The sequence below is a fragment of the Lathyrus oleraceus genome, chromosome 3, assembly GCF_024323335.1.
Source record: "Lathyrus oleraceus cultivar Zhongwan6 chromosome 3, CAAS_Psat_ZW6_1.0, whole genome shotgun sequence".
NCBI lineage: Eukaryota > Viridiplantae > Streptophyta > Magnoliopsida > Fabales > Fabaceae > Lathyrus > Lathyrus oleraceus.
Window position 1 is genome coordinate 259809773 of NC_066581.1, and position 27062 is coordinate 259836834.

A 27062-nucleotide genomic window follows, 5' to 3' on the forward strand; every position below is an offset into this window, starting at 1 on the left:
TTTATCCAAGTTTTAGTTTTTTCTATAAAACTCATAGTTGGTTATGAGTTTAGTGTAACACCCTGTTTTTTTATTAGATATTTTATTATATTTTAGTTGTTTAAATTATAGATTTTGATGATTTATTTTACGCATGAGTATTGGCGGAGTATGTATCCTTGAGTTAGGGGTATAAAGGGATGATAGACGTAAGTAGAATAATTTAGAATTGTTTTGATATTAAAAATAATGTTTTATTTATTTTATTATATTAATTAGTGAAGATAGAATAATTTGGCCAAATATGACAAGTTGAGAAAGTTAGTGGGAGGAAGGAATATGAGATAATTAAGTTTGGGCCAAGTTGGTGATTTGGAAAAGTTTACCTTAAAAATAAAAAGTTAAGAGGAACCTAGGTTTAGGGAAATTTTCATAGTACGTGACATTTGAGAAAAAAGAGCAAAGAGACAATAGGAAAGGTGATCAAGGGAAGAGAGTGAATATTTCAATTCAGAATTTTTGCAAGGAATTCAGATAAGGGTGAGAACATGCTCCAATAGTAATGGATATGGTAGAAGGGTAGAATGGAGAAATCTTTAACCTCCTTAGGGTTAGGTGTTTTTTATTCATAATTTTGAATTTGGATGTTATGATGGTTGTTATATGATGATTATATGATGAATTTTGTGTCCTTATGTGCGTGTATTTTTTTTATTTTTTTTATGATTGAACATATATCTAGGGGTGTACATGGACCGGTTTGGGTTGGGTTTGGCCAAACCCAATACCCAATCCATATAGGACACTCCGGGTTGGGTGAGGTAAAGTAACCACCCGTTACATCAATAGGCCAGTTTGGACAAACCCATTAATTTTTGGGTTAGGTTGGATTAGGTTGTGGGTTGCCGAAATAATTTTTTTATTTAATTAATATTAAACCACTAAATGATAAGTCATCATATTTTTTTCATAAAAATTACTCAACATTTTTATCTACTTCAAAAATAAATATCTATATTTACTATCTTTTAGCATCATAAAATAATAAATGATATTATCAACTAATAAGAATTATCATAAAATACTAGCAACAAACTTAAGTTGCATGACATAAAAATGAATTAACATCAAAATAACTAAAGAGTGAAACATTCAAAATTAGTTAAGGTCATGGTTCAGTAAAATAGTAAATATTAAGAGACTAAAATTGCAACAACTAAGTTAATATTAATCAAAATAATTAAAATTATAATAATAAGTGTTTGATCAGTGGATCAGTGGGTTTGAGTCCGATTTTACTCGAAATCCGATTTTTTTAATGGGTTTTTTAGTTTTTAAATCCATATCCACCCAATTACCCGATCCAACCCACTTTTTTGGATTTTTTTTGGGTGGGTTTAATCGTGTTTTGTGGATTGGCCCAACCCATGTACACCCCTACATATATCCATCATTGTTTCAATTTCGAAGATTTTAGGCATAATCTTAAAACTGTGATTAAATGATTTAATTGTGTTAAAACTGTAAATTAACTTTAGATAATTAGAGTATTGCATGGGTTGTAATTTTCCGAGCGTTTGGTTTTTTATGGAATCGAAATCGGATGTCCGGAAGGTCTCAAACGAGGAAAAACGCAGAAAATTCTGCATTCTGTTTGCCATGACTGCGCTCAGCACGGGAGCCTTTTTTATGTTTTTCGGTCAAAATCGTCTTGGCCATAAATTTTAATCCGTAAGTCCAAATCGAGTGTCGTTTAAAGCGTTGGATATCTGAAATAGAGGGATATAACTTTGTTTCAGAGATAAAATAATTTTGGTGATTATTTCATGGACGTTTTTTGGGTTGAAGAAGATGAAAATTGTGTTGGAAATTTTAGAAAACAATAACTTTTTAGTAATGCCTTCATGCACGGTTTTGATCATAACTTTCAACTCGTGGATCATTTTAGGTTGGGGCTTAAAGTATTAGAAAACTGACTCTCAGAGATATAACATGATGGTGATAAGTGAATTGTTTAAGTATTATTTCTATGCCTACGGTATTGGTGAAGTTTTTGTTCATACGTTCGGTTCATGAATTGTTGACATATCCCGACGATTTTGGTCATAACTTTCATTTCGTAAGTACGATTTTGATGGCGTTTGAAGCGTTAGAAAGTTAACGCTCAGACCTATAACATGGTAGTGATTATTGATATGTTTTAATAATATTCCCATGCCTACTATGTTAATAAATGTATTGGTTTATACATTTGGTTGATGAATCGTTGCATTGTTGTAATATCATTGTGTGATAATTATGTTGTTATGTCGATAATATTAAGATGTTGACGAGTTGCTGTTGTTTGTTAATATTATTCATGTGGTAACACGAATTGGTTTTTGCATGATGAATGATGTGATGTATAAATGATGATATGTGTGGGGATCCTTTAGGTGAACTTTGTTGTGTTAATGCATGTTATTTGAGAGTCATGCATCTTGGTGTACGGGCTTTAGTCCAATTTTGGTGAGCCTCGATTCTATGATGATGGATCGAGTGCGAGTAGCTAATTCTTATTATGAGGGATTAGTGAAGCGTTATCTATGTCGATGGTAACGAGTTTTGGTGAGTCTCGATCCCATTGTGATGGATCGAGTGCGAGTAGCTAATTCCTATTATGGGGGATTAGTGAATTGTTACCTACGACGATGGTAGCGATTTTGGTGTGCTTTGGTTCCAATAAGGAATCGATCCTATGATGGGGATCATGGAGTGAGATGAACTTGAGTGTTCATATTTGATACCACATGCATTATTGTGCATGATTGTGTAGATGTCGTGTATGATGTTGATTTTGATTTGGATGTAAGAATGTGATATATTATTGTGCATGATTGTGTAGATGTTGTACTATATTCTTCATTCTATATCGTTATTATTGAAATGAATTCTCACCCCTTATGTTTGAATGTTTCCTTTACACGAGCATCGTGCAGATACTCAAGAGTAGTATTGTTGAAGTAAGTGGAAGGTAGCTCTTGGATTACTTCTTTATTTTTTCGCTTTTACTAGTGGTACCTTGCTCTGATCATGTAACATCGGGTTGGGTTAAACACTTATTTTATTCCTTATGTATGATTATGTTGAAGTTATAAGACTAATTTTGTGGTTGAGAATTCTTAAGATATTGAGTTGATTGATTACCTAAAGCTGATATACATAAGAATTACCATTGCACCTTAATCTTCATGATTTAATCCTTTGATCTCCAAAATTTATGCAATCTTGATACTTGATTCCAATATTTTTTTCTTTGATCTTTCTTCATTGATAAACTTTTGTCTTCACTAAAACTAAGCCAAGATAAATGAATAACATCTTTTTCACACAAGAAGATAGTTTTGCTTTTAAGTTAGCAACAAAAGGCTTCCATGTTGTAACTCTTTTGTGATTGGAATGTAAAGGGATGCCAATAAATTTTAAAGGAATTGAGTCTTTGTAAAATGAAAGGAAGTGAGAAGTAGAGTGCATAAACTCTTCAGTGATGTATAGGCCATACAACTTGCTTTTGAAAATATTCACACTCAATCTTGACACCAACTCAAAACTCCTCAACAAAGCTTTGATGCTCCACAGGTTATGCCAAGAGCCATAACCAATAAGAATGGTATAATCTGCAAATTGAAAAATATTGTACTCCATTTTATTGTTGACTTAGAATCCAGAGAACTCACCTAAACCAACTTCCCTCCCCATCATGTCTGACAAAACTTCAACAACAATTGAGAATAAAAAAGGGGAAATATAATTCCTATGTCTTAATTCCTTTACAACCTTAAAATATTTGGTTGGGATTCTATTCACCAACACGGAGAAACTATTATTGAAAAAATAAGGTTTCATCCAAAGAAGCCATTTATCCCCAAAACCTGTTCTTCTTAACATAAATTTGAGGAAGTTCCAATTCACATTGTTGTATGCTTTCTCAAAGTATACCTTTAACATAAGGCATTCTTTCTTGTCCCTCCTTGCCATGTCAATAATCCCATTGACCACCACAACTTCGTCTAAAATCTTCTTCCACAAACAAAACGTATGACAAATTGAGATTATCTTGCAAATTACCCTCTTTAACATTGTGGCCAACATTTTTGTTAAAATCTTGAAAAAGATGCCTATTAATCATATTGGCGTATAATCCCCTGAATCTTTAGGGTTATCATGTTTTGGGACTAAGGCCAAGAAAGATACAATGATGACCTTAGGAAGTTTAGCTTTCTTATGAAATTTAAGGATAAACTTGAACATATCATTTTTCAACATATTCCAACACTTCTTAATGAAACAAAAGTTGACTCCATCTGGGTCTGGACATTTGTCCCAATCACTCTCCCACACAACTTCTTTCAACTCTTCACATATGGTCTCTTCTTCCAATGATGGCCTATCCATCACAAATAACTCCTTAAACTCTATGTCATTTAACACATGTCTCTTCCAACTAACTTCCACAAATAAGTATTTAAAAAATCTTTTAACCTTACTCTTCACACTATCTACACTTTCCACCTTACTATTAATGGTGTTGACATCAGATAAATCATTTTTCCTCAGTCTTGATTTCAGCATAACATGAAACAACTTAGAGTTAAGATCACCTTCTTTCACCCAGTTCTTCCTTATTTTTGTTTTAACAAGCGCTCTTTGAGTTTCAAATTGTTCCAAAAGGTGTTGAAAGATATTTTATTTGTTTCCATCACCTTATCAGTGTCAACCACATCACCGCTTTCTAATAACATATCATCCTCATTCAAATATATAGAACATCTCTAACCATTGTTATATGAGATTATCCATATTGCAATAGTACCATTCCCATTAATCCATTTTCCTTTAAGTATATGAGATTATCCCACAACAACATCTTATTGCCAATAAAACAAGACAAATATATGTTAACAAAATAACACCCATGGCCCTTCCATTCAGCACAAATGCCAATGAAGGATTCTCCTAAAAAACTAAAGTGAAGGGATATATTATTTCCACATAATCAACAACCCACTTGAAATTCCATTTGCACCTTTAGTTGATCAATTGACTTCTTTGTTACCCCAAAAAGTTGGAGCTAAGACATCATTATTGCTTGAATCTTGGTCTCTTGAAAAAAACACAAATCAACATTCCCTTTCTAAAGATTTTTGTTAGGTCCTTTCTCTTTTTAAGGAATACCATCCACCCCTTATATTATACGATACTATATTCATTTATGATCTTTTGATGACACCTCCCTCCTTTCATCCCTTCTTGATCACAAAATTCCATCCCCTTGATTTCCTCCTCGTAGACTCGTCTCTTTCTACCTTTGAAACACCCAAATACAGGGTTGATCCGGCCCTGTGCCAAATTTAAAACTTTGACTACTAATAAATAGAAGTAGATATTTTTTGAAGATGATGAAATACTTAAAATAATATTTTAAGAACAACTAAGCTTTTATTAACAAAAAATTTCATTTGAAACTTTAATAAAAGCTTCAAATCAAAATTTAGTTTGAATAGTTATTCTGAAAATGCTATCTTAGGTATTTCATCATCTTATTGATTTTTTTATATCAAAATTTCAAAAATCACGTAATTTTAAAACTATTTCAAATAGTCGTTCATAAAAATCATTTTTGAATAAATTATAATTTTTACTATGTTTTGATCTTCAATAATTTAGACTTCTGTTATAAGATGTCAAAATTAATCTTTCAATTTATAAAAAACGAATTTTAAAAGACTTATAATATTTTGAAAAACATTTTCATAAAAATCATTTAAAAAAAAATCCTTTATTTTTTTAAAATTAAAACTATTAAACTCTATATACACTATAAAAATCATTTGAAAAAAACTAAAACAAATGGACCCTTACTGTAAATTGCTTTTAATTTATGTAATACTAATGAAATCAAGAGTAAGATCATAATACTCTTGTTTACCACACGTTTTTACTTATCAATTTGTATTTGCATATACTTGTTGCTCAAAATAATTTAACATAAGCAAAAATAAAAAGAGGTTCACATTTTCTATATATTAACTACATCACTCAAATAAAATTTGTAAGAAAGACAATGATTTTGTTATCCAAATTTTGTTGACATAAGATGATTATTTTGAAAACACACATTATATATAAATAAGACTTAATCTAGAGTTTTTTAATCATGAGTTTTTTAAAACGCTACTTTTAATTAAGTTAAGTTTAATAAAATTCAAATCTTAACCCCCTAAATTCTGATCAAATAAAAAAAAGAATTAATTATGTAAGCAAATAATTCATCTTTATTATCAAATCACGTTAATTACTAATGTAAACTAAATGCATTGTTGAGAATGTATCAAATGTGAGCAGTGTGGGTAATAGTCCCACATAGAGACTTGATCATTTATAAGTGAGAGAACTCACTCACCTATCACCTTAAGATTTAAGTAAATATGTGGTGTGTCTCTTAGAAATATATTTTTCCAAAAAAAAAAAATCTCACAATATTCAATATTCCTTAGTAAAAAACTCCTCCAATAAATGATATCAGAGCTTCGAGAAATGAACCAACTTATTTATATCTAGTTATAAATTTATAGTGAAACTAATTGTAAGAGTAAGTAGTAAAGCCTAAATAAATGTATAATTGTGTAAATAAAACTTCTAAATAAATAGAATATCATATATATAATTTTTTAAAAGGTTTTGTGAGACCCTCTACTCTGGCGTGCCATAGAGTTGGCCATGCCCTAAGATGTAATTGTGCTCCACACTTTGCTAGTCACGATCTTATCAACTTTCACCCAAAATCTTTTATTATCTTGTGCGACATCTGAATCTCTATTGATTCATAACATAAGAGTGAACCCTAGAGACTATCCTCGCCATCAGTGGTGACTGAATTATCAATAGTTGTTAAAGACCAAATTTATGTAAGATTAATGAAGGATAATTAATATGGCGTTGTTAAAGACTTAGTTAGGTGTAGTGATTTTCTATAGGTACTACAAGTTTTTTGTAAATTGTAAAAAAATTGTTATTTGTATAGTTATTCAAAAAGTAACATTTTTTCAATATGATTTTGTCTCTTACTTGCCCTATTTTATTAGAGAATGTGTTATTAAATTCTCTGGACTAAATAAACAATACTGTTATTAAATTTATTCATAAATATCCCAAAATTTAAAGTTTGTTAGCCTTTTCAACAAGGACCTATGTTTTCTGTCATAAATATATAATTTTTACTAAAAAAACTAGTAAAGTAATATCAACGGAAACATGTAATAACTTTTTCAACCAATAATAATAGATATTAATGATTGATCTCCAATCACATGATTATACAAACCAGTTTAAGAAAGAAAAAAAACAATAGTAAATAATTAAAAACACACACAACATCACATGTAGTATTAATTTATTTATTCATTCTATTGAAAATGATTCCGAGATAATTGATGAAGTTGTATGTGGGAAGACGAGGATGAGGAGACCGGCGAGATGGAGGCGATGGAGGAGGATGAGGAGAATTAGGAATAAGAAGCTGAGGAGGAGCAGGAATAGTATAACCTGAAATGAAATAGTTGCACACTTTATAGTATTAACCAAATCATTATCCAAAGTTAAAAAAGAAAGAAAGAAACTAATTGAATAAAAGTTAAATAAAAAGTAAATAAAATTGAACTTACTTCCACACTTGGTTCCTGGTGGAGGAGTTTTGCATGCACAGGTAGTAGCTGCATACACAAATCTACTCATGCTAAAAATAGTTTCAAATTTTATGGGTGGATTGCGGCAGAAGCAAGAGATATCAACCATTTTCATGGCGGCACAACATTGTTTTGAGGGTGGAATTTTTGGTCCAAACCTTTTGATGTATTTTGTGCATTTTGGTAACATTAATGTTGGATCAGCAGCAGCAGTGATCCCTAACACTAGAAAGCATGAAATAAACACAAACATTGCAAAGCCTAAGTATCTAATAATTCCCATCTTCACTCACAATAAACAGGATTTCTTGTAGTAATTCTTGTAGCATTCGGCAACTATTTATATACAAATTTTGGCTGTCGTCATAAAACTTGTTTTTTTTTATTATTTATTAAATTTTTGGTAATTTTGGTATTTACGTTTTCAATTTGAATTCTTTTTTTTTTACTTATTTTTTATCAAATTGACTCTGCAAAACTTAATGAAGGGAATCTTTTTCCCTATTTTGCACTTTCACCATGTGCTTCATAATTGTTCCAAATAGTAAGAGACTCAAAAAAACTTAAATAGAAAAATGCACATTTGTGAAATTGGTGTATTTATTATAAACATCTTAACTAAATAAAATATTCCTACCTTTTCTCATTAGTTGAAAACTCTATTATTACATTTCACAACTCTATATAATTTACATATCATTTCCGCAATAGAATGAAAATGGCTTTTGATACAATTCGTTTAAATACAGCTGGTCCTAAATAAATGTAGGAGAAATCAATCAAAGGTTTACAGCTTATATTGACTAAATATGTGATAATTTATTTCTATACAAAACTTATTTAAATGAACTAGTAAAGATAAATAAAGATAAATAGCAATGAGTATAAGGGGTTCTCTAATCTTAATAATTACACAAACAAAAAATTAATAGAGTTAATGGAGTTATTAAACATGATATTATTTCACATATGCCATAGGCACCGAACATAATTAATTAAATTATTAAACATAATATTATTTCTCATCCGCCATAAGCACCCAACAAAATTAATAGAACTATTAAACATAATATTATTTCTCAACCGCCATAACCACCAAAGAGTCGCCATCTATATTTTTCATCACCCTAATTTTTGTTTTCCAGATTTTACCCCGTAATTAAAAGAAGAGGAGGAAGCTATAACAACAATCAACAAACGACATTACCTTTAAATCCAACAAAGCAAAAATCTTGTCTCACACCTTCACACTAAATTTGTACTGGAAAAACAGGTGACTTAAATTTTCATCATCTTCGAAACAGACGACACACACCTTATTATGAGAATTTATCACAATTCCTCTTGTTGCCAATTGATCTTGGATCGGTATTCGGTTAAACATCAACCTCCACACGAAAACTTTGATTTTAGACTGAACAATAATTTTCTAAATCCTCGCAATTTCTTCTAACGTACCAGCATCGTTGTAATCTCTAACCTCATTAGCGTTAAAAATGTCATAACAACTTTTAACCGAGATCAGTCCATCCTCGCTAGGATACCAAACAAACTTGTCAACAGGAAAGGGTGTGATTACAACATCCCTAAGAAGCAGAAGCAGTTCAAAGTAAAAGAAAAAAAAAGAACGAGAAAGACAATTCAAAGTGGTATAAAAAATGAATTTTTTATTCAATTACACATTAAATATAACGTTTATAATTGAATCTCAACCACACCACTTTCTTCCTTAGTTAATCATAGTCATAAAATCTATAGTGTTTTCTAGCTCGATTCGCATGCATTTTCATTCGTTCTAGTTCCATTTTATGTTTGTATGTAGTGTTACGTTGGTACTTTGTCCATGTTTCAGGTATTATAGAAGTGGAAGTTGTTACACGAAGAAATCGGATGAAAATGACGTGAAACAGAGAAAAATGACAAGAATGCACTGGTGGCGCCCACCATACTGGTCATGACTAGGCAGTCATGGGACTCACCAAAAAGAAGGGGAACAAAGCAAAGAATCGAAGTTCTGAACTCATGGCACCCGCCACAGTTGTTACATCAGAATTAGATCAAATCAAATCATGCCTAAGAGCCATAATCATCAGGATCAAGCTAATAAAGGAAAGAAAAGAAACCAGCCTCACCTCCTTGCTACAGCTCGTATCAGCTGTTACAGGTAGCCGTAGCAGGCCCCTGGTTAATGTACTAGAGATGCAAACTTGGGAACCTTAGGCGCCCTTGTTGCTACGACCCGTAGAAGATGCTACGAGTGGTCGTAGCATCCCGTTGGATTTTGTATTGGGAAAATCACACTTTTGACTTTTTTCCTTATTTTGCTTATTCTTTTATCCCTTTTTGTCATGACTGCTTATTAGGCCCTAAAAATAGTAAGAACACACAACCAAAGGATAAATGGTAAACTGAAGTAAAGTGATCAAAATGCAATAAAATGATAAGTGAAAATAACTAGAAATAACGGCACAAAAACCACTTATCATTTTTTTGTAATCCTTCATGGGGTGAGAAAGGACTAGATGTACCATTGGTTGATAAAGGAAAGTAGTATAATTTCTTGTGTCTCTTCTACTTTTCCGCACTTTTATTTTTTTACATTATTGTTCCAATTCCATACACTTTATTCCAAAAAAAAAAAAAAAAGAACACAAACATTTGCAAAAAATTGAGAAAATCCATACAACCTAATTCACACCCCCCCCCTCTCTCTCTCTCTCTCTCTCTTAGGTTGCACTATATACTTCAATTTGGTATTCGAGCAACCTAAGAGTGCATTCTAAAGGGGGGGGGGGGTGAATTAGGTTTTAAGACTTTTTCTCGTTATTTTGTAGATGATATGTTTCTTTTTATTTTACCGGAATTATGGTGAAGAACTAAGAAAAAGGATGCAGTAAAATAAAGTCCAATAAAGAAAATTAGACAAGATATATATCATGGTTCCCCTTTCCAAACAAGGATAGTACAATCCATCCACAACCCGTGAAGGATTTCTCTATGTTAGATATTGTTGCAGCCTCACACGAAGACCCTCTTCAATCCTCTAACACAATCAAGAAAGCACATCACTTTCTAATTTTACAACACACAGAGAAAGACTATACTTTCTCCTAATCTTTCTTGTTCCCACAAACATGGAAAACAAGTTACATAACAATGATACATATAATTTTGAGTACATATGACTTTGGATGATTTCCAAAATTATAACCTTTTCTTCTGTTTTCAATAAAACAATTCAAGAAATTATAAACTCTAAGTGCTCAAGATATGAAGAAACTTTTTATTTGATATTTGAAAATTATGTAGGAAAAGTTTCTAAGAGTTTTAAATATGAACAAATGAATTATTTTGAAAATTGTTATGAAAGAGGTAATTTGAAATCTGAAAAGTTCTTCGTTAAATACATCACAAGATGTATCTTTGATGAACAGACATTAATGGAAAATGTTCATGATTTGGAAAAGGTATCATGAACATGTGCAATGAAGAGGTATTGCAATGTTTCCGATCTTTCAAAAGGATGCATATGACAATCGATTGTAGTAACATGTACGTCAATCAATTGTTCCAAGTTTCACCGTTCAAAAATATGCAAAATTTTCACATAACAAACGATTGTGGTAATGCATCAATAGATTGTGGGGGGTAAAATTTTCACATAACAAACGATTGTGGTAATGCATCCCGATACAACTTTCATCTGATCCATGGCCCTACTGCACATGCATGCTTTCATTATTTCATCATCATAATTTCACTGAACTTTCATAACCAAATACATATTACATGGACTCAAGGCATGGTGTTTACACCCGAGAAAAACTGGGGTTATCCGGTTAAAGTTCTCAAAAAAAAAGGGAAAATCAATTTTGAGACTGTGTAATCGATTACCCTAATCATGGTAATCGATTACACAGACAAAAAATTGATTTCCAGGCCATTTTGGATGGTGTAATCGATTACCCTAATCATGGTAATCGATTACACAGACAAGAAATTGATTTCCAGGCCATTTTGGATGGTGTAATCGATTACCCCAATCATGGTAATCGATTACACCTGCGAGGACAGCAGCAGTAGCTTTGTTTTTTAAACAGAGTACCTTTTGGTTCACCCCTTTTTCCATTTACTTTCCCTATAAATAGAGGTACTATTTCCCCTCATTTTTCATGCTTCTTAGCCCCCAAAAGTTCTGTCCAAGTATCATTCACTCTCCTCTCCAAACCTAGGTCAAAACAAAAATCTTTCTCACTCAAAAAAGTCACCCCACCAACTTTTTTGTCCTCTTTCATATTTTTTTTCAAAGCTTCTCACTCTCTAACACTCATAACTCAGCTCCTTCACTAAACTTTCACCATAAACACCTTCATCCCAAACCCCTTGCTTTATATCCAAGCTCAACACCATTTCAACCTACCCTTGTTCAACATTTTTTTGGGTAATGATTTTAGCTTAAACTTTGTTAACTTTTTGGTTCTGTTTTTGCGTTGAAAATCGTTGTTTGTTCTTAGTTGATCTTTTGAGTGGGTTTAGAGTCAAACTTGTAAAAAATGATTAACTTTGGTTTACACTTTTTTTTTTGGGATTTCTTGCTCTTGCTACTTTTATCCACCATCTTTAATCAAACTTTATATTTTTGTTTCATTTGCTATTTATTGTTGACTTGTTTTCACATTTATTTGGTTGATGAGATCTATTAGATCATGGCCATGGTTGTTTAGAGTTGATAAAACCTTCAATGTTTCAAACCTATTAATGATTGATCAATAGATCATTCATGATACTTTGAGGCATTATAGCTTGCCTCTATTTCAACCATATTTTGGTCATTTGATACATAGATAAAACCATTTTCTTTACATTAACTTGTTATTCTATTTGCTTATTGTTATTCTACTAACCACTAACTACTAACTCCTAACATTTACATTATTTCACTTTACTTCCTTGCAATTTATTTTATTGTTCACTTTATTTCAAGTACTTTATGTTTATGTTTATGTTTATGTTTATTGTTATCTAACCATATCATTTACATTATGCTAATTTATTTACTCTCTTACTATCTTGCTAAATAAAAGAGGAGTAAAAACAAAGATAAAGAGAACAAATCATAATATTGATAGATGGACTTAGGGTTGCATAACTTTCTTTGTTTCAAATCTATTGTTAGTTGATTTGTCAATCATCTTCAATATTTTGCGTCAATGATAAGCTATCCCTTAATGCGTCATATTTTGAGTCTTTTTGACCTATGAAAAATAGTCCTCAAGCTTGTTCATTTTGTACATATTACTAACCACTAATTATACTTCACTAACTTTTTTTATCATTAGCCTTTGTTATTGCGATTTTGTTACCACTAACTTATGGTTTATTTTGTGTCATTTACATTCACTAACCATTATTATTATATTGTCATTCTTTATCTTGTGATTTACTTTTATGTCATTACCTTGTAATTTACATTCAAGTTCTCATTATCATCATCATTGTACAAACTCATCATGCATATTTATTTACTTGTTATCTATTTTATTATCATCATACATTCAAAATAAAAAAAACATGATAAAATGGTAAGACCAAAAATATTCACTCCACTCTTAATCAACTTGGACTTAGAGGATTTCATCTTTGGACCTTTGCTTGGAAGCCTTCCTTTACTCTTTGTGATACTTTGTAAACACTTGGATTTTCATCTGTAACTTACATGCATGTTGTAAGAATGGCATCATGGCACCACCTTAGGGGGACATGTTTGTAAGACCATTATCCTTTGTTTAGCTTAGGTCATTTTTTGCACACAAAAGGATTTCTCTTGGGCTACCTTCCAATGAGACTCTTTAATTTCTTGTTGGTTACTTTGCATTCATGTTGCATAAGCCAAATTTTATAATCAAAATAAAATAAACCCTTGATTCAACGTCAAGTTGCATTTTCTTAGACAAATTAAAAAATACTTAATAATTACGATTATTATTGTGCGCCACGAGCCTTTAGTGATGGAGAATGAGTAAGAATGGAGCATTCCTACCCTTACTCTGATTATTTTGGATGCAAGACGCTTGCCTTGTTGTCTAGAATAATCACTTCCGCCCATAGACTTTAGTACAATATAATCACAAACATTCATTTCATAAAACCCTTATTCAAGGTAAAAATAATACAACTCATCAAACTCATTTTTGTGCCTTAGGGCATCATCCCGAAAACCCCTTTTTTCAAAGGTAAAATCAACCAACACACAAACATTTTCTACTCCGAACTACGGAGCTCTGATTCCTCATCCCCGAATGACTGATACGTAGGCACAAGGGCCCCAATCCTTGGTGAGCACTATAATAACAAAAACACCCCCTTCTTTTCACACATTCTTTTGAAAATAAAACAATAATAGATAAATCCCATGTATGTAAAACAACCCAAATGGTTCCCATGGAGTACCATGGACGTAAGGGGTGCTAATACCTTCCCCTTACGTAACCGACTTCCGAACCCAAATCTCAGTTGCGAGACCGATTCCTTATTCTCTTTTAGAGCTTCCCGTGCGCGTCTCTTTTCTGAGAGTTTTATCGACTATTTCCCCTTTTCTCTCCGATAGAGGTAAACTAAATAAAATTCGGTGGCGACTCTTCTGACTTTGCCTCTCTTTGGCATCTCTTTAGTCCCGGTTTCGTTATCGTGGAATCCCGGTAGCGATAGCTGGCGAATCTGCTGGGGAGACAGTTTCCCCTAAGCAAGTCTATCCTAGTTTGGGTTGTTCCTCTTTTACGTACGTGGAGATTTATATGTTATCTATTTTTTTATATACTGCTTTTATTGCTAACCTATACATACTTTCTTTGTTTGCCTGTTGGTCCGAAACTTTGGTTCTGTGACGAAGAATTTCTTCCACAATAATGATTGCAAAGGAAAAAACCTTGTGTGAAGGACTCCCCACCTGAGTCTGAGAGTTTGCTTGAGATAGGAGAGGTTGAGTAGTATTGATCCGCGAGGTGCCTTCCTCGTTAGGGTCGTACAAGAACCTCACTTAGTGGTAGATTCTCTTAAGGGGATTGATGACTGTCGCGTTTTCGGCGTAAGCATCTTTTCTTTTACTAGAGTCAATGACCCTAAGACCCCTTTTAGAACCTTTAAAACTATGGCTAGCCTAGACCGATGGTCGCGTAGTATAGGCCACCGAGGTGCCTTCCTCGTAAGGGTTGATACGAAGATCTAACTTAGAGTAGATAACTTTGATGGAGCAGTCGCCAGGAAAGTAAATTGACATAAGCGGTTGACAGTCAAGGAAGTCCATGACTTTAGGGGCAGTGTCTTACACCCAATTTTCCAAAAGCCTTAGATCACACAAAGCGAGAACCTTGGTTTACTAAGCAGTCATTATTAACTCCATGCTTCGTCACGATGGTCCAAAACCATGAACCCATGCCTAAAATCCTGTGGAAATAATAAACCAATCATTCATGCATACATTCATTCATCATCAAAATAATAAGCAAAGCTCTTAAAATTTTCGTTTGTTCGGACGCAGAATTACAAGACTATTTTCCGACACAATCATGGATACTTCAACAAGGAAAAGCACTTCTATTTTCCGCTTCAAGAGTCCCGACATCAGTTCATTAAAGGTCCTCTGTTCAAAGGTCGTAACTCTCAAAGACAACAAGTTTAGAGCCAATTTTGGGAACATCGTAGATCTTCTAACCGAGAAGGTTGACTATAGTGATATCACTACAATGTCCCAATACTATGACGTACATTTAAGATGTTTCACTTTCCCCGACTTCCAAATCTCTCCAACCTTAGAAGACCTTGAGAGACTCCTTAATCGACCAATCAAAGAATACAACCCTTTCCTGAAATTGGAAGAAGGCTTCTGTTTGACCGAGCTCTCACTCACCTTGGGTATCAACGCCAACAAGCTAGTGGATAATTGGGGCATTAAAGGATCCATCAAAGGTTTAACTCAAAAGTTCCTAGAAGCCCATACTTGGGAAATGATTAAAAAAGGAAGACCCGACTTTTGTAGTGCAACCTTGGCACTTTTGATTCATGGAATTGTCCTCTTCCCAAATCTGGACAAGTTTGTGGATCAATTAGCCGTTGAAGTCTTTTTAACAAAGAATTTGATGCCTTTTTTACTTGCCGATTTCTATCATACCTTCCATACAAGGCATGAGAAGAAGGGAGGTATTTTCCTTTGTTGCGCTTATATGCTACATCTTTGGATGAGGGCCCGCATGCCTCAAAGTGGACCCTTCGCCGAAAACAAACTGACATGGCCGCAAAGGTTCGCATCTCTCTCTGCCAACTCAGTTCTATGGTACAAGAGGGAATGGGATACAAAGGATGTCATCGCAAGATGTGGAGAGTTATCTAACATACCCTTAATAGGAACACAAGGTTGCATCAACTACAACCCTGCTATACTCAAGAGACAACTAGGGTACACCATGACAAGCCCCCCCCCCCTGAGGAAAGAGATTTCATTCCATTTGTCATCAATACCGTGGATCCGCTTGATTCAAACGTGAAAAGAGTAAGAAAAGCTTGGACAAGCATAGTCCGTATTGACCATGAATGGGGTAAGAAAAATATCCTAGCCAAGGAACCCTACTATGTGTGGATAAAAGAGAGGGCTGTGGTGGTTAAGATGTCGTTTCTATTTGATCCTTCTTCATTCTCGTTGATGCCCGAGCCCGAGCCTATCCTACAAGAGGACATGGACAAACTTACCAGCTAAATCAAAGAGCTCGAGTTGGAAAACACTCAACTACGAGTCCAACTCAATCGTGCCAAGGAACGTAACCACGTCTTGGAGGATAAGGGTAAACAAGTCTGTGAAAATTTTGAAGATATCAAGAAAAGGCTCCGATTAGCCGAGGGGCAAAGAGTTTGGGTTGGTGGAGCTTTACAAGGAGCTAATTCTGAGCTAGACTTCCGCAACGATGAGTTGGATCGAGCATCCCGAATCATCAAGGACCTTGAAAAAACTGTCGAGAGGTCTAATGCCATGAAGAAAGAAGTGAGGGAAGATTACAAGGCCCAGATTCTCGAACTAAGGACCACTCTAAAAGAGTATAAGGATTTTCTAGCCAAGGAGAAACTAGAGAAAGAAAAGATTCACTGAAGCTTCATGCGTGAGCAGTTCAACCTTGGATGAGCTTGCGAGTAAATCAAGAACTTGAAGAGGGGAATCTATAACCAAGCCTATGTAGAATTGCAAAATAACTGCAGACATTGGGAGGAGCTTTGCCATGGATTCGAAGATGTCTTTGTTCAAAGGGACGAAATCATCCATAATCTCCAATCCCTTTACGAAGAATGGAGGGACAAGTACACCAACATGACGGTATTAACCAACTATGCCCTTCAAGACTTTCCCGACAAGTTGAAGGAGGCAGATCTGATCATGTGCCCAGATAATACCCCCAAAGAGGTCTACCACTTCGTCAAGTTCTGCAAAAGAACAATGGTCGGACTCATCACCGACATTGAGGCTCTCCGCAAGTCTCAAGGGGTCACTTTTAGGATGGATATCTAGTTGGTTTATTTGCTTCCATTACTTGTATTTTGCAACTTCTATGTATTGTTGTCTATTTTCCCTTCAAAGGATGAATGAAAGTTGGGATTTTTCTCTATTGTGTTTTCCTTTATTCATGATTGTGAACGTGAATCGTCAAGTAGTTTTTGCAATGAATAAACATGAATAACTAAAAAGAGCTATGCTTTAACACAAAAAATTCATGCATCATATGCATCTTTCGAAACATAAGAACATTAAAAAAATCATCCATCCACCCCTTTTTCCTTCCAGAACCACTCTCCAAAGCTGACTTTTCGGTACGATACACGAGGAAGTCAACAAGCTGTCATGGAGCAACTTCAAGAGAACCAAGTTGTCCTTCAGGAAGAAGTATCCCAAATACGGTCCCAAATGCGGCAGTTGATGGAGACTATTCAAGCAGTCGCAAGAGGCCAAGAGGTTATGGCGAAAATGCAAGAAGAAATGAACCAACGTGCCAGTAATACCAATCCTCTTACCCCTCCAGCGGTCGAGACTCCGACTCCAGTTCCTCAAGTTGATCCTCCAATTAACATTAATGCACCCGGCGGTGTTCCAAACGACAATCCTCGTCCTCATGTTTTTGAGACAGACGACCAATACGATGCATTCTTCAGCCCAAGGGATGCTTCTCAGGATGACGCCTTCGGTTCAGCAACCAACGAGGTGGAGAGGAAGGTAAAGGCTATCGAGGAAAAGCTCAAGGCAATAGGGAGCACTGATGCTTTGGGCCTTGAGGCGGCAGAAATGTGCTTCGTACCTGGGGTCATCATTTCGGCCAAGTTCAAAGTTCCGGACTTTGAAAAATATAAGGGAAATAGCGACCTTAGGACACACATTAGGGCATACTGCCAAAAGATGGTTGCCTACTCCAGCGATGATCAACTTTTAATGCATTTTTTCCAGGATTCCCTCAGTTGGGCATCTTTGGATTGGTACATGCAACTTGAGGGCAACCATATTCACACCTGGAGGGAAATGGCTGAGGCATTCCTTAAGCACTATCAGTACAACACTGATATGGCACCTAATCGCACGCAGTTGCAAAATCTGACTTAGAGGTTTGAGGAGTCCTTCAAAGAGTATGCCCAGCGGTGGAGGGAATTAGTTTCTAGGTACAATCCACATTGCTAGAAAGAAAACTGGTAGACATGTTTATGGGAAACCTGCAAGGTCCATACCTTGATAGAATGGTAGGGAGCACCTCTTCGGGCTTTTCCGACCTGGTCTTAGCCGGTGAAAGGATAGAAAATATGATTAAAATGGGAAAGATCCAGAACTCTGTCAGTACTTCTAGTGCATCGAAGAAACCTTTTGTTCCATACGGTAAAAAACGAGAAGGCGAGACCAATGCTGCCTCCATCATTCGAACAAGAAATCCCACTTATCCACAAGTAGCTGCCATAGCTCCCGTCCAACCAGGTTAATAACAACCATTTGCAATTCCTTTTCAAACTCAACAACAACAACGGTATCAACAACAACCGCAACGTTAGCAACCATAATATCAACAACAACAACAAAGGATGTGAAGGCCCGAGAGAAGATTTGACACAATTCCCATGCCTTATAGCCATATTCTACCATATTTATTGAGGGGATCACTTGTACAACTAAGGGAGTTAGGACCCCCACCAGCGGTTCTTCCTCCCGGTTATGATGCAAATGCCCGTTGTGAATTTCATTCTGGCGCTCCTGGATATTCGATCGAGAATTGTAAAGCATTAAAGTACAAGGTTCAAGATCTTATTGATTCTAAGGCAATCACGTTCACCCCCAAGGGGCCGAATGTAAATAATAACCTGATGCCCCCTCATAATAATGCATCAGTGAATATGATGGAAGTTGACAATAGAAGGAGATTGATGTCATGTGTGGACGAGTTAAAAACACCACTCATCGAGATCAAGAATGCTTTAATGAAGGATAATGCCTTTCCCATCTGTAGTAATGATTGTGAACACTGTCTGATTAACCCGCAACAATGTAGGACATTGAGTTCTATCATACAACAATTAATGAACCAAGCGATCTTGGTGGTAGACTGCCCGTCCACAAAGGAAGATGTGTCTACCCTCGAGATACCATACGACGAAGTCCCTCCTTTGCAAATTCCATATGACTTCTCTCAGTTAACTCTGTCGACAAATCCTGTTACTCCAATCATAATAACAGTTCCCACACCATTCCCATATGTTGACACAAAGGCAGTCCCATGGATGTATGACACCTCAGTCTACATTCATGGTCAGAAGATTCAAGAAGAACCGTTAAAGTCTAGTGATCCAATGATCAATATTACCGGCACTAGCGGAATCACGAGAAGTGGAAGGATATTTGCGTCGACACCCACTCCAATTGGAACTATCAATCCTTCAACTTCAGACAAAGGCAAACAAATTGATGGCGCTCAGCAAAGACAAGACCCCGCACCTTCCAATGAAGTAGACGAGTTCTTACGCATTATCAAGAAGAGCGATTATCGAGTAGTTGATCAGCTTAACCAGACACCCTCGAAGATCTCGATGTTATCTTTATTAATGTGCTCGGAGGCCCATAGGGATGCTTTGGTAAAATTTCGGAGGATAGCTCACGTACCACAAGAGATATTTGTTTGTCAGTTTGAAGGAGTAGTTAACAATATCGCTACTAGCTTAAGCTTGGGTTTCCGTGATGAAGAGCTTCCCGCCGAGGGGAGGAATCATAACAAGGCTCTCCATATTTCTATTGAGTGTGTGGACACAGTCCTATCAAGAGTTTTGGTAGACACTGGGTCTTCCCTCAATGTGATGCCTAAGAGCTCCTTTGCTAAACTAACTATTGAAGGACTCATAATGAAGCCGAGTGAGCTTATAGTAAGAGCATTTGATGGGACTAGAAGGACTGTAATCGTTGAGTTGAATTTGCCTATGAAGATTGGTACCCATATTTTCCTTATCACTTTCTTCGTAATGGATATCTATCCAGCCTACAGTTGTCTGCTTGGGAGGCCTTGGATCCATTCAGCTGGTGCAGTCACTTCAATGCTTCACCAAAAATTGAAATTCTTAGCTGATGATAAACTAGTTGTTGTCGAGGGTGAGAAGGACATTGTGGTAAGTCACCTCGCATCTTTCTGATACGTTGAAGGAGAAGGGGAGATAAGGGAAATCCCATTCCAATCATTTGAAGTTATCAATGTTGAAATGGTTTGCCCAGTAAGAGATGAATCCAAAGATGCCGAATCTCCCATGGCATCTCTTAAAGACGCCCTGACAATCATAAAGGATGGACACCCCCAAGGATGGGGAAGATTGCTTGAACTTCCTACCAATAAGGACCGCACCGGTTTAGGATACAACTCCCAGAATTTGAAGAAGCCCGCGCCGATAGCTACAAGGGGATCAGTGCTCCTGCTATCCGAAAACTTCTCAAGTGTTGGTTACCTGGATGACAACCGTATATGTGCCGTGGAAGAAGAAGAAGAAGGAGATGATGGGTTGATCTTCACAAAGACTGATGGAAATGGTGCCACCAAATGGACCGAGATTAAAATACCTAAAGTGACCTTGATTGAAATGTAATTCCCAATGATGTTTTCCTTCCTTTTTATCAAAAGAACCCATGTCAATCCCAAGGCATGAGGGGATCATTTGTAGGGCCTCATCAAATTTCCTTATTAATCATTAATGAAAAAGGTTCATGTTCGCAATCAATTTTGAGATCCTTGCCTTTCATTTATTTATTTCACCTTTTTTAAATGGCATTTTTCTTTTAAAAAAAATTCTTTTCAAATCATCCTTTATTTCATACCAATAAAAGCGTGGACCTTAAATCATGCAGATCATCCTCGACAACCACCAATGACAATTCTGCTACAGTCTCATACGACTTTGACAACCCAATTAATCAAGCTGATGAAGAGTGTGAGAAAGAGGCCGAACTCCCAGAAGAATTGGCAAGGCTGCTCAAGCAGGAGGAAAAAGTCATCCAGCCGCACGAAGAATCAGTGGAAGTGATTAACCTTGGGACAGATGAGGAAGCGAAAGAAGTCTGAGTCGGCTCCGCTCTATAAGACGAGGTGAAGACAAAATTGATTGAGCTCTTGAAGGAATACAAAGATGTGTTTGCATGGTCATACCAAGATATGCCCGACCTCGATAATGACATTGTGGTCCATCATCTACCCCTTAAAGAAGAATGCCCTCCAGTAAAGCAAAAGCTACGAAGGACCCATCCCGACATGGCTATGAAAATCAAGGAGGAGGTACAAAAGCAGCTCAACGCCGGCTTCCTAACGGTCTCCAATTATCCTCAATGGATAGCTAACATTGTGCTTGTACCTAAGAAGGATGGCAAAGTAAAAATGTGCATAGATTATAGAGATCTAAATAGAGCAAGTCCCAAAGATGACTTTCCACTGCCACACATTCACGTGCTAGTATATAATACCGCTCAGTTCTTTGTTTTCTCTTTTATGGATGGTTTCTCCGGTTATAACCAGATCCGCATGGCTTAAGAAGATATGGAGAAAACCACTTTCATAACGCCATAGGGCACCTTCTGCTACAAGGTGATGCTTTTTGGATTGAAGAACACCGGCGCCACATACCAACGAGCCATGGTCACTCTCTTTCACGATATGATCCATAAAGAGATTGAGGTCTACGTTGACGACATGATAGTCAAGTCTCAAACCGAAGAAGAACACTTTGTCAATCTAGAAAAGATGTTTCATTTCCATTACAATTATCATTTTCTTTTCGCAATCACCTCTTTTAGGAAGCTTTCCTTTGTACAATTGTCAATAAAAACCAGTTCCCTCACATGTGTTCCATATTTTTACTTTTCCTGCTTTGTCTGCGAAATATGACTTTTTTCTAAATAAAATTACATGGGAAATTTTCGATTAAAAGACTTTTTTTTTCAACAAAAAAAAACTATAAGGGAGACAATATTGAATTATATTCCTTTTAGAATTTTGCTAAAGGTAATCAAAACACATTTCCAACCCAAGGGTGCCACGCAGTTATTTGGACTAGGCCGATCATTTCTCCTCCCAATAGGAATTCTCAAACATTACATTCAGCGCTTGCTTGGACGTCGAACTCCAATTTCTCAAGTATCGAAAAGTCAGTACAGTTCACCTAATCACCCTTTTTAAGCCCAATCACCATTGGCATTCCCCAAATACACTCCTCCGCAAAGCCCAAACATACTTGGCCTAACTTACAAACCCTGCATTCCATGTATTCCCCATGAAAGCCCAAACATGCATTGGCATACATAACATCACATCATAAGTATCTCCTTAACTTACTCAAACTAACTTGTCAGAGTCGGAATTTTCCAACCGTTGTTAGGAATTTTCCCCAATAAAAATCAATGTTCATCCTCAAAACATTTCCCAAGCACAACCACGCATTCCAGCCGTTGCTGGGAATCGTCGCTAAGCTGTTTCATTTCATTGTCAAGTTTCCCCAGAGGAGTCAATGCTGAGAAACATCAATGTACTTCTTCTATCCCTAGAAAGTTAACACATTTTTCCTTTTCCCCGCAGAGTCAGGTATTCTTAGCCATTATTAAGAATTGTCACTGAATTCTCATTTTTTAGACTAAAGGCATTTTGGATTCATTCCCCAAGCCAAGTCAGACATTCATAGACGAGAATCATCCTTGAATTCATTTTTCTCCAGTAGATGTCAGGTATTCCAGCCATTGCTGGGAACCGTCACTTACATATGTATTCTCCTCAGTAGAGTCAGGTATTCTTAGTCGTTGCTAAGAATCATCACTAAGTTGTTTGATCTTCCCGGAGGATTTCAGGTATTCTAGCCTTCGCTACGAATCGTCATTGTACCTTCGCAAAAAAAAATTGTATCTCCAATCGAGTCAGGTATTCTAGCCTTCGCTAAGAATCGTCACTGATTTTGTTTTGTTTGACCCCCAATAGATGTTTTGTGTTCCAACTGTTGTTAAGGAACACTGTCTTGTTTTTTTCCCCAGTCGTTACTAGGAGTGATCACCCTTCTTTTCCTCATTCCCTAGTGAAGCTTTCTTCCCTCAACTTTCTTGGGCCCTTTTGACATCAAACTTTCATCGTTAAGAAGATACTTAGGATGCATACATCACATTGCATGCATAATCATCATAACCATGCATAATCCCTAAACAAATATTCACATTATCATCCTCCGACAGGGCGAATTTCTGGTTACTCTCATTAGTATTTAATCCTTTCTTACCTTGAATACATTGGAAGTCGTCACTATCTATATATTCAGGTCCGAGAAAATTAAATAGGGGCAGCTGTCATACCCCAAAATTCACCCTACCCAGATACAACTTTCATCTGATCTATGGCCTTACTACACATGCATGCTTTCATTATTTCATTATCATAATTTCATTGAACTTTCATAACCAAATACATATTACACGGACTCAAGGCATGGTGTTTACACTTGGGAAAAACTGGGGTTATCCGGTTAAAGTTCTAAAAAAAGGGAAAATCAATTTTTGGACTGTGCAATCGATTACCCAAATCATGGTAATCGATTACACAGACAGAAAATTGATTTCCAGGCCATTTTGGATGGTGTAATCGATTACCCTAATCAAGGTAATCGATTACACAGACAAGAAATTAATTTCCAGGCCATTTTGGATGGTGTAATCGATTACCCCAATCATGGTAATCGATTACACCTGCGAGGACAACATCAGTAGCTCTGTTTTTTACACATAGTGCCTTTTGGTTCACCCCTTTTTCCACTTACTTTCCCTATAAATAGATGTATTATTTCCCCTCATTTTTCATGCTTCTTAGCCCCCAAAATTTCTATCCAAGTACCATTCACTCTCCTCTCCAAACCTAGGTCAAAACAAAAATCTTTCTCACTCAAAAAAGTCACCCCACCAACTTTTTTTATCCTCTTTCATATTTTTTTTTCAAAGCTTCTCACTCTCTAACACTCATAATTCAGCTCCTTCACTAAACTTCCACCATAAACACTTTCATCCCAAACCCCTTGCTTTATATCCAAGCTCAACACCATTTCAACCTACCTTTTTTCAACATTTTTTGGGTAATGATTTTAGCTTAAACTTTTTTAACTTTTTGGTTCTGTTTTTGCGTTGAAAATGGTTGTTTGTTCTTGGTTGATCTTTTGAGAGGGTTTAGACTCAAACTTGTAAAAAATGATTAACTTTGGTTTACACTTTTTTTGGGGATTTCTAGCTCTTGCTACTTTTATCCACCATCTTTAATCAAACTTTGTATTTTTGTTTCATTTTCTATTTATTGTTGACTTGTTTTCACATTTATTTGGTTGATGAGATCTATTAGATCATGGCCATGGTTGTTTAGAGTTGATAAAAGGTTCATGTTCGCAATCAATTTTGAGATCCTTGCCTTTCATTTATTTATTTCACCTTTTTTAAATGGCATTTTTCTTTTAAAAAAAAATTCTTTTCAAATCATCCTTTATTTCATACCAATAAAAGCGTGGACCTTAAATCATGCAGATCATCCTCGACAACCACCAATGACAATTCTGCTACAGTCTCATACGACTTTGACAACCCAATTAATCAAGCTGATGAAGAGTGTGAGAAAGAGGCCGAACTCCCAGAAGAATTGGCAAGGCTGCTCAAGCAGGAGGAAAAAGTCATCCAGCCGCACGAAGAATCAGTGGAAGTGATTAACCTTGGGACAGATGAGGAAGCGAAAGAAGTCTGAGTCGGCTCCGCTCTATAAGACGAGGTGAAGACAAAATTGATTGAGCTCTTGAAGGAATACAAAGATGTGTTTGCATGGTCATACCAAGATATGCCCGGCCTCGATAATGACATTGTGGTCCATCATCTACCCCTTAAAGAAGAATGCCCTCCAGTAAAGCAAAAGCTACGAAGGACCCATCCCGACATGGCTATGAAAATCAAGGAGGAGGTACAAAAGCAGCTCAACGCCGGCTTCCTAACGGTCTCCAATTATCCTCAATGGATAGCTAACATTGTGCTTGTACCTAAGAAGGATGGCAAAGTAAAAATGTGCATAGATTATAGAGATCTAAATAGAGCAAGTCCCAAAGATGACTTTCCACTGCCACACATTCACGTGCTAGTATATAATACCGCTCAGTTCTTTGTTTTCTCTTTTATGGATGGTTTCTCCGGTTATAACCAGATCCGCATGGCTTAAGAAGATATGGAGAAAACCACTTTCATAACGCCATAGGGCACCTTCTGCTACAAGGTGATGCTTTTTGGATTGAAGAACACCGGCGCCACATACCAACGAGCCATGGTCACTCTCTTTCACGATATGATCCATAAAGAGATTGAGGTCTACGTTGACGACATGATAGTCAAGTCTCAAACCGAAGAAGAACACTTTGTCAATCTAGAAAAGATGTTTCATTTCCATTACAATTATCATTTTCTTTTCGCAATCACCTCTTTTAGGAAGCTTTCCTTTGTACAATTGTCAATAAAAACCAGTTCCCTCACATGTGTTCCATATTTTTACTTTTCCTGCTTTGTCTGCGAAATATGACTTTTTTCTAAATAAAATTACATGGGAAATTTTCGATTAAAAGACTTTTTTTTTCAACAAAAAAAAACTATAAGGGAGACAATATTGAATTATATTCCTTTTAGAATTTTGCTAAAGGTAATCAAAACACATTTCCAACCCAAGGGTGCCACGCAGTTATTTGGACTAGGCCGATCATTTCTCCTCCCAATAGGAATTCTCAAACATTACATTCAGCGCTTGCTTGGACGTCGAACTCCAATTTCTCAAGTATCGAAAAGTCAGTACAGTTCACCTAATCACCCTTTTTAAGCCCAATCACCATTGGCATTCCCCAAATACACTCCTCCGCAAAGCCCAAACATACTTGGCCTAACTTACAAACCCTGCATTCCATGTATTCCCCATGAAAGCCCAAACATGCATTGGCATACATAACATCACATCATAAGTATCTCCTTAACTTACTCAAACTAACTTGTCAGAGTCGGAATTTTCCAACCGTTGTTAGGAATTTTCCCCAATAAAAATCAATGTTCATCCTCAAAACATTTCCCAAGCACAACCACGCATTCCAGCCGTTGCTGGGAATCGTCGCTAAGCTGTTTCATTTCATTGTCAAGTTTCCCCAGAGGAGTCAATGCTGAGAAACATCAATGTACTTCTTCTATCCCTAGAAAGTTAACACATTTTTCCTTTTCCCCGCAGAGTCAGGTATTCTTAGCCATTATTAAGAATTGTCACTGAATTCTCATTTTTTAGACTAAAGGCATTTTGGATTCATTCCCCAAGCCAAGTCAGACATTCATAGACGAGAATCATCCTTGAATTCATTTTTCTCCAGTAGATGTCAGGTATTCCAGCCATTGCTGGGAACCGTCACTTACATATGTATTCTCCTCAGTAGAGTCAGGTATTCTTAGTCGTTGCTAAGAATCATCACTAAGTTGTTTGATCTTCCCGGAGGATTTCAGGTATTCTAGCCTTCGCTACGAATCGTCATTGTACCTTCGCAAAAAAAAATTGTATCTCCAATCGAGTCAGGTATTCTAGCCTTCGCTAAGAATCGTCACTGATTTTGTTTTGTTTGACCCCCAATAGATGTTTTGTGTTCCAACTGTTGTTAAGGAACACTGTCTTGTTTTTTTCCCCAGTCGTTACTAGGAGTGATCACCCTTCTTTTCCTCATTCCCTAGTGAAGCTTTCTTCCCTCAACTTTCTTGGGCCCTTTTGACATCAAACTTTCATCGTTAAGAAGATACTTAGGATGCAT

The 27062-nt window shown here is 36.0% G+C and overlaps 2 protein-coding genes across 2 annotated transcripts; one reads left to right on the forward strand and one right to left on the reverse strand.

The window, feature by feature from the left end:
- Positions 1–7273: 7273 nt before the first annotated feature.
- Positions 7274–8012, reverse strand: LOC127126776 (uncharacterized). Its single transcript, XM_051055768.1, has 2 exons — positions 7683–8012; positions 7274–7563 (listed from the first exon to the last, which is right to left on the reverse strand). The coding sequence occupies exons 1-2, from the start codon at positions 7984–7986 to the stop codon at positions 7412–7414; spliced, it is 456 nt and encodes a 151-aa protein (XP_050911725.1). The 5' UTR covers positions 7987–8012; the 3' UTR covers positions 7274–7411.
- Positions 8013–18836: 10824 nt separating this feature from the next.
- LOC127130733 (uncharacterized) lies at positions 18837–21310 on the forward strand. The gene is made up of 4 exons (XM_051059701.1): positions 18837–19938; positions 20020–20352; positions 20473–20833; positions 21097–21310. Exons 1-4 carry the CDS (start codon positions 18837–18839, stop codon positions 21308–21310), a joined length of 2010 nt encoding a protein of 669 aa, XP_050915658.1.
- The last annotated feature ends 5752 nt before the right edge of the window (positions 21311–27062 follow it).

What these genes read in the sequence shown, in the direction of transcription:
- LOC127126776 (XM_051055768.1), bottom strand. Translation starts at nt 7,986, where the DNA reads ATGGGAATTATTAGATACTTAGGCTTTGCAATGTTTGTGTTTATTTCA. An exon ending in ACCAGGAACCAAGTGTGGAA is followed by an intron (nt 7,564 to 7,682) that starts GTAAGTTCAATT and finishes ATTTCATTTCAG; the next exon opens with GTTATACTATTCCTGCTCCT.
- LOC127130733 (XM_051059701.1), top strand. Translation starts at nt 18,837, where the DNA reads ATGCCTTATAGCCATATTCTACCATATTTATTGAGGGGATCACTTGTA. An exon ending in TAAACTAGTTGTTGTCGAGG is followed by an intron (nt 20,353 to 20,472) that starts GTGAGAAGGACA and finishes TGGTTTGCCCAG; the next exon opens with TAAGAGATGAATCCAAAGAT. An exon ending in AAAGTGACCTTGATTGAAAT is followed by an intron (nt 20,834 to 21,096) that starts GTAATTCCCAAT and finishes TAAATCATGCAG; the next exon opens with ATCATCCTCGACAACCACCA.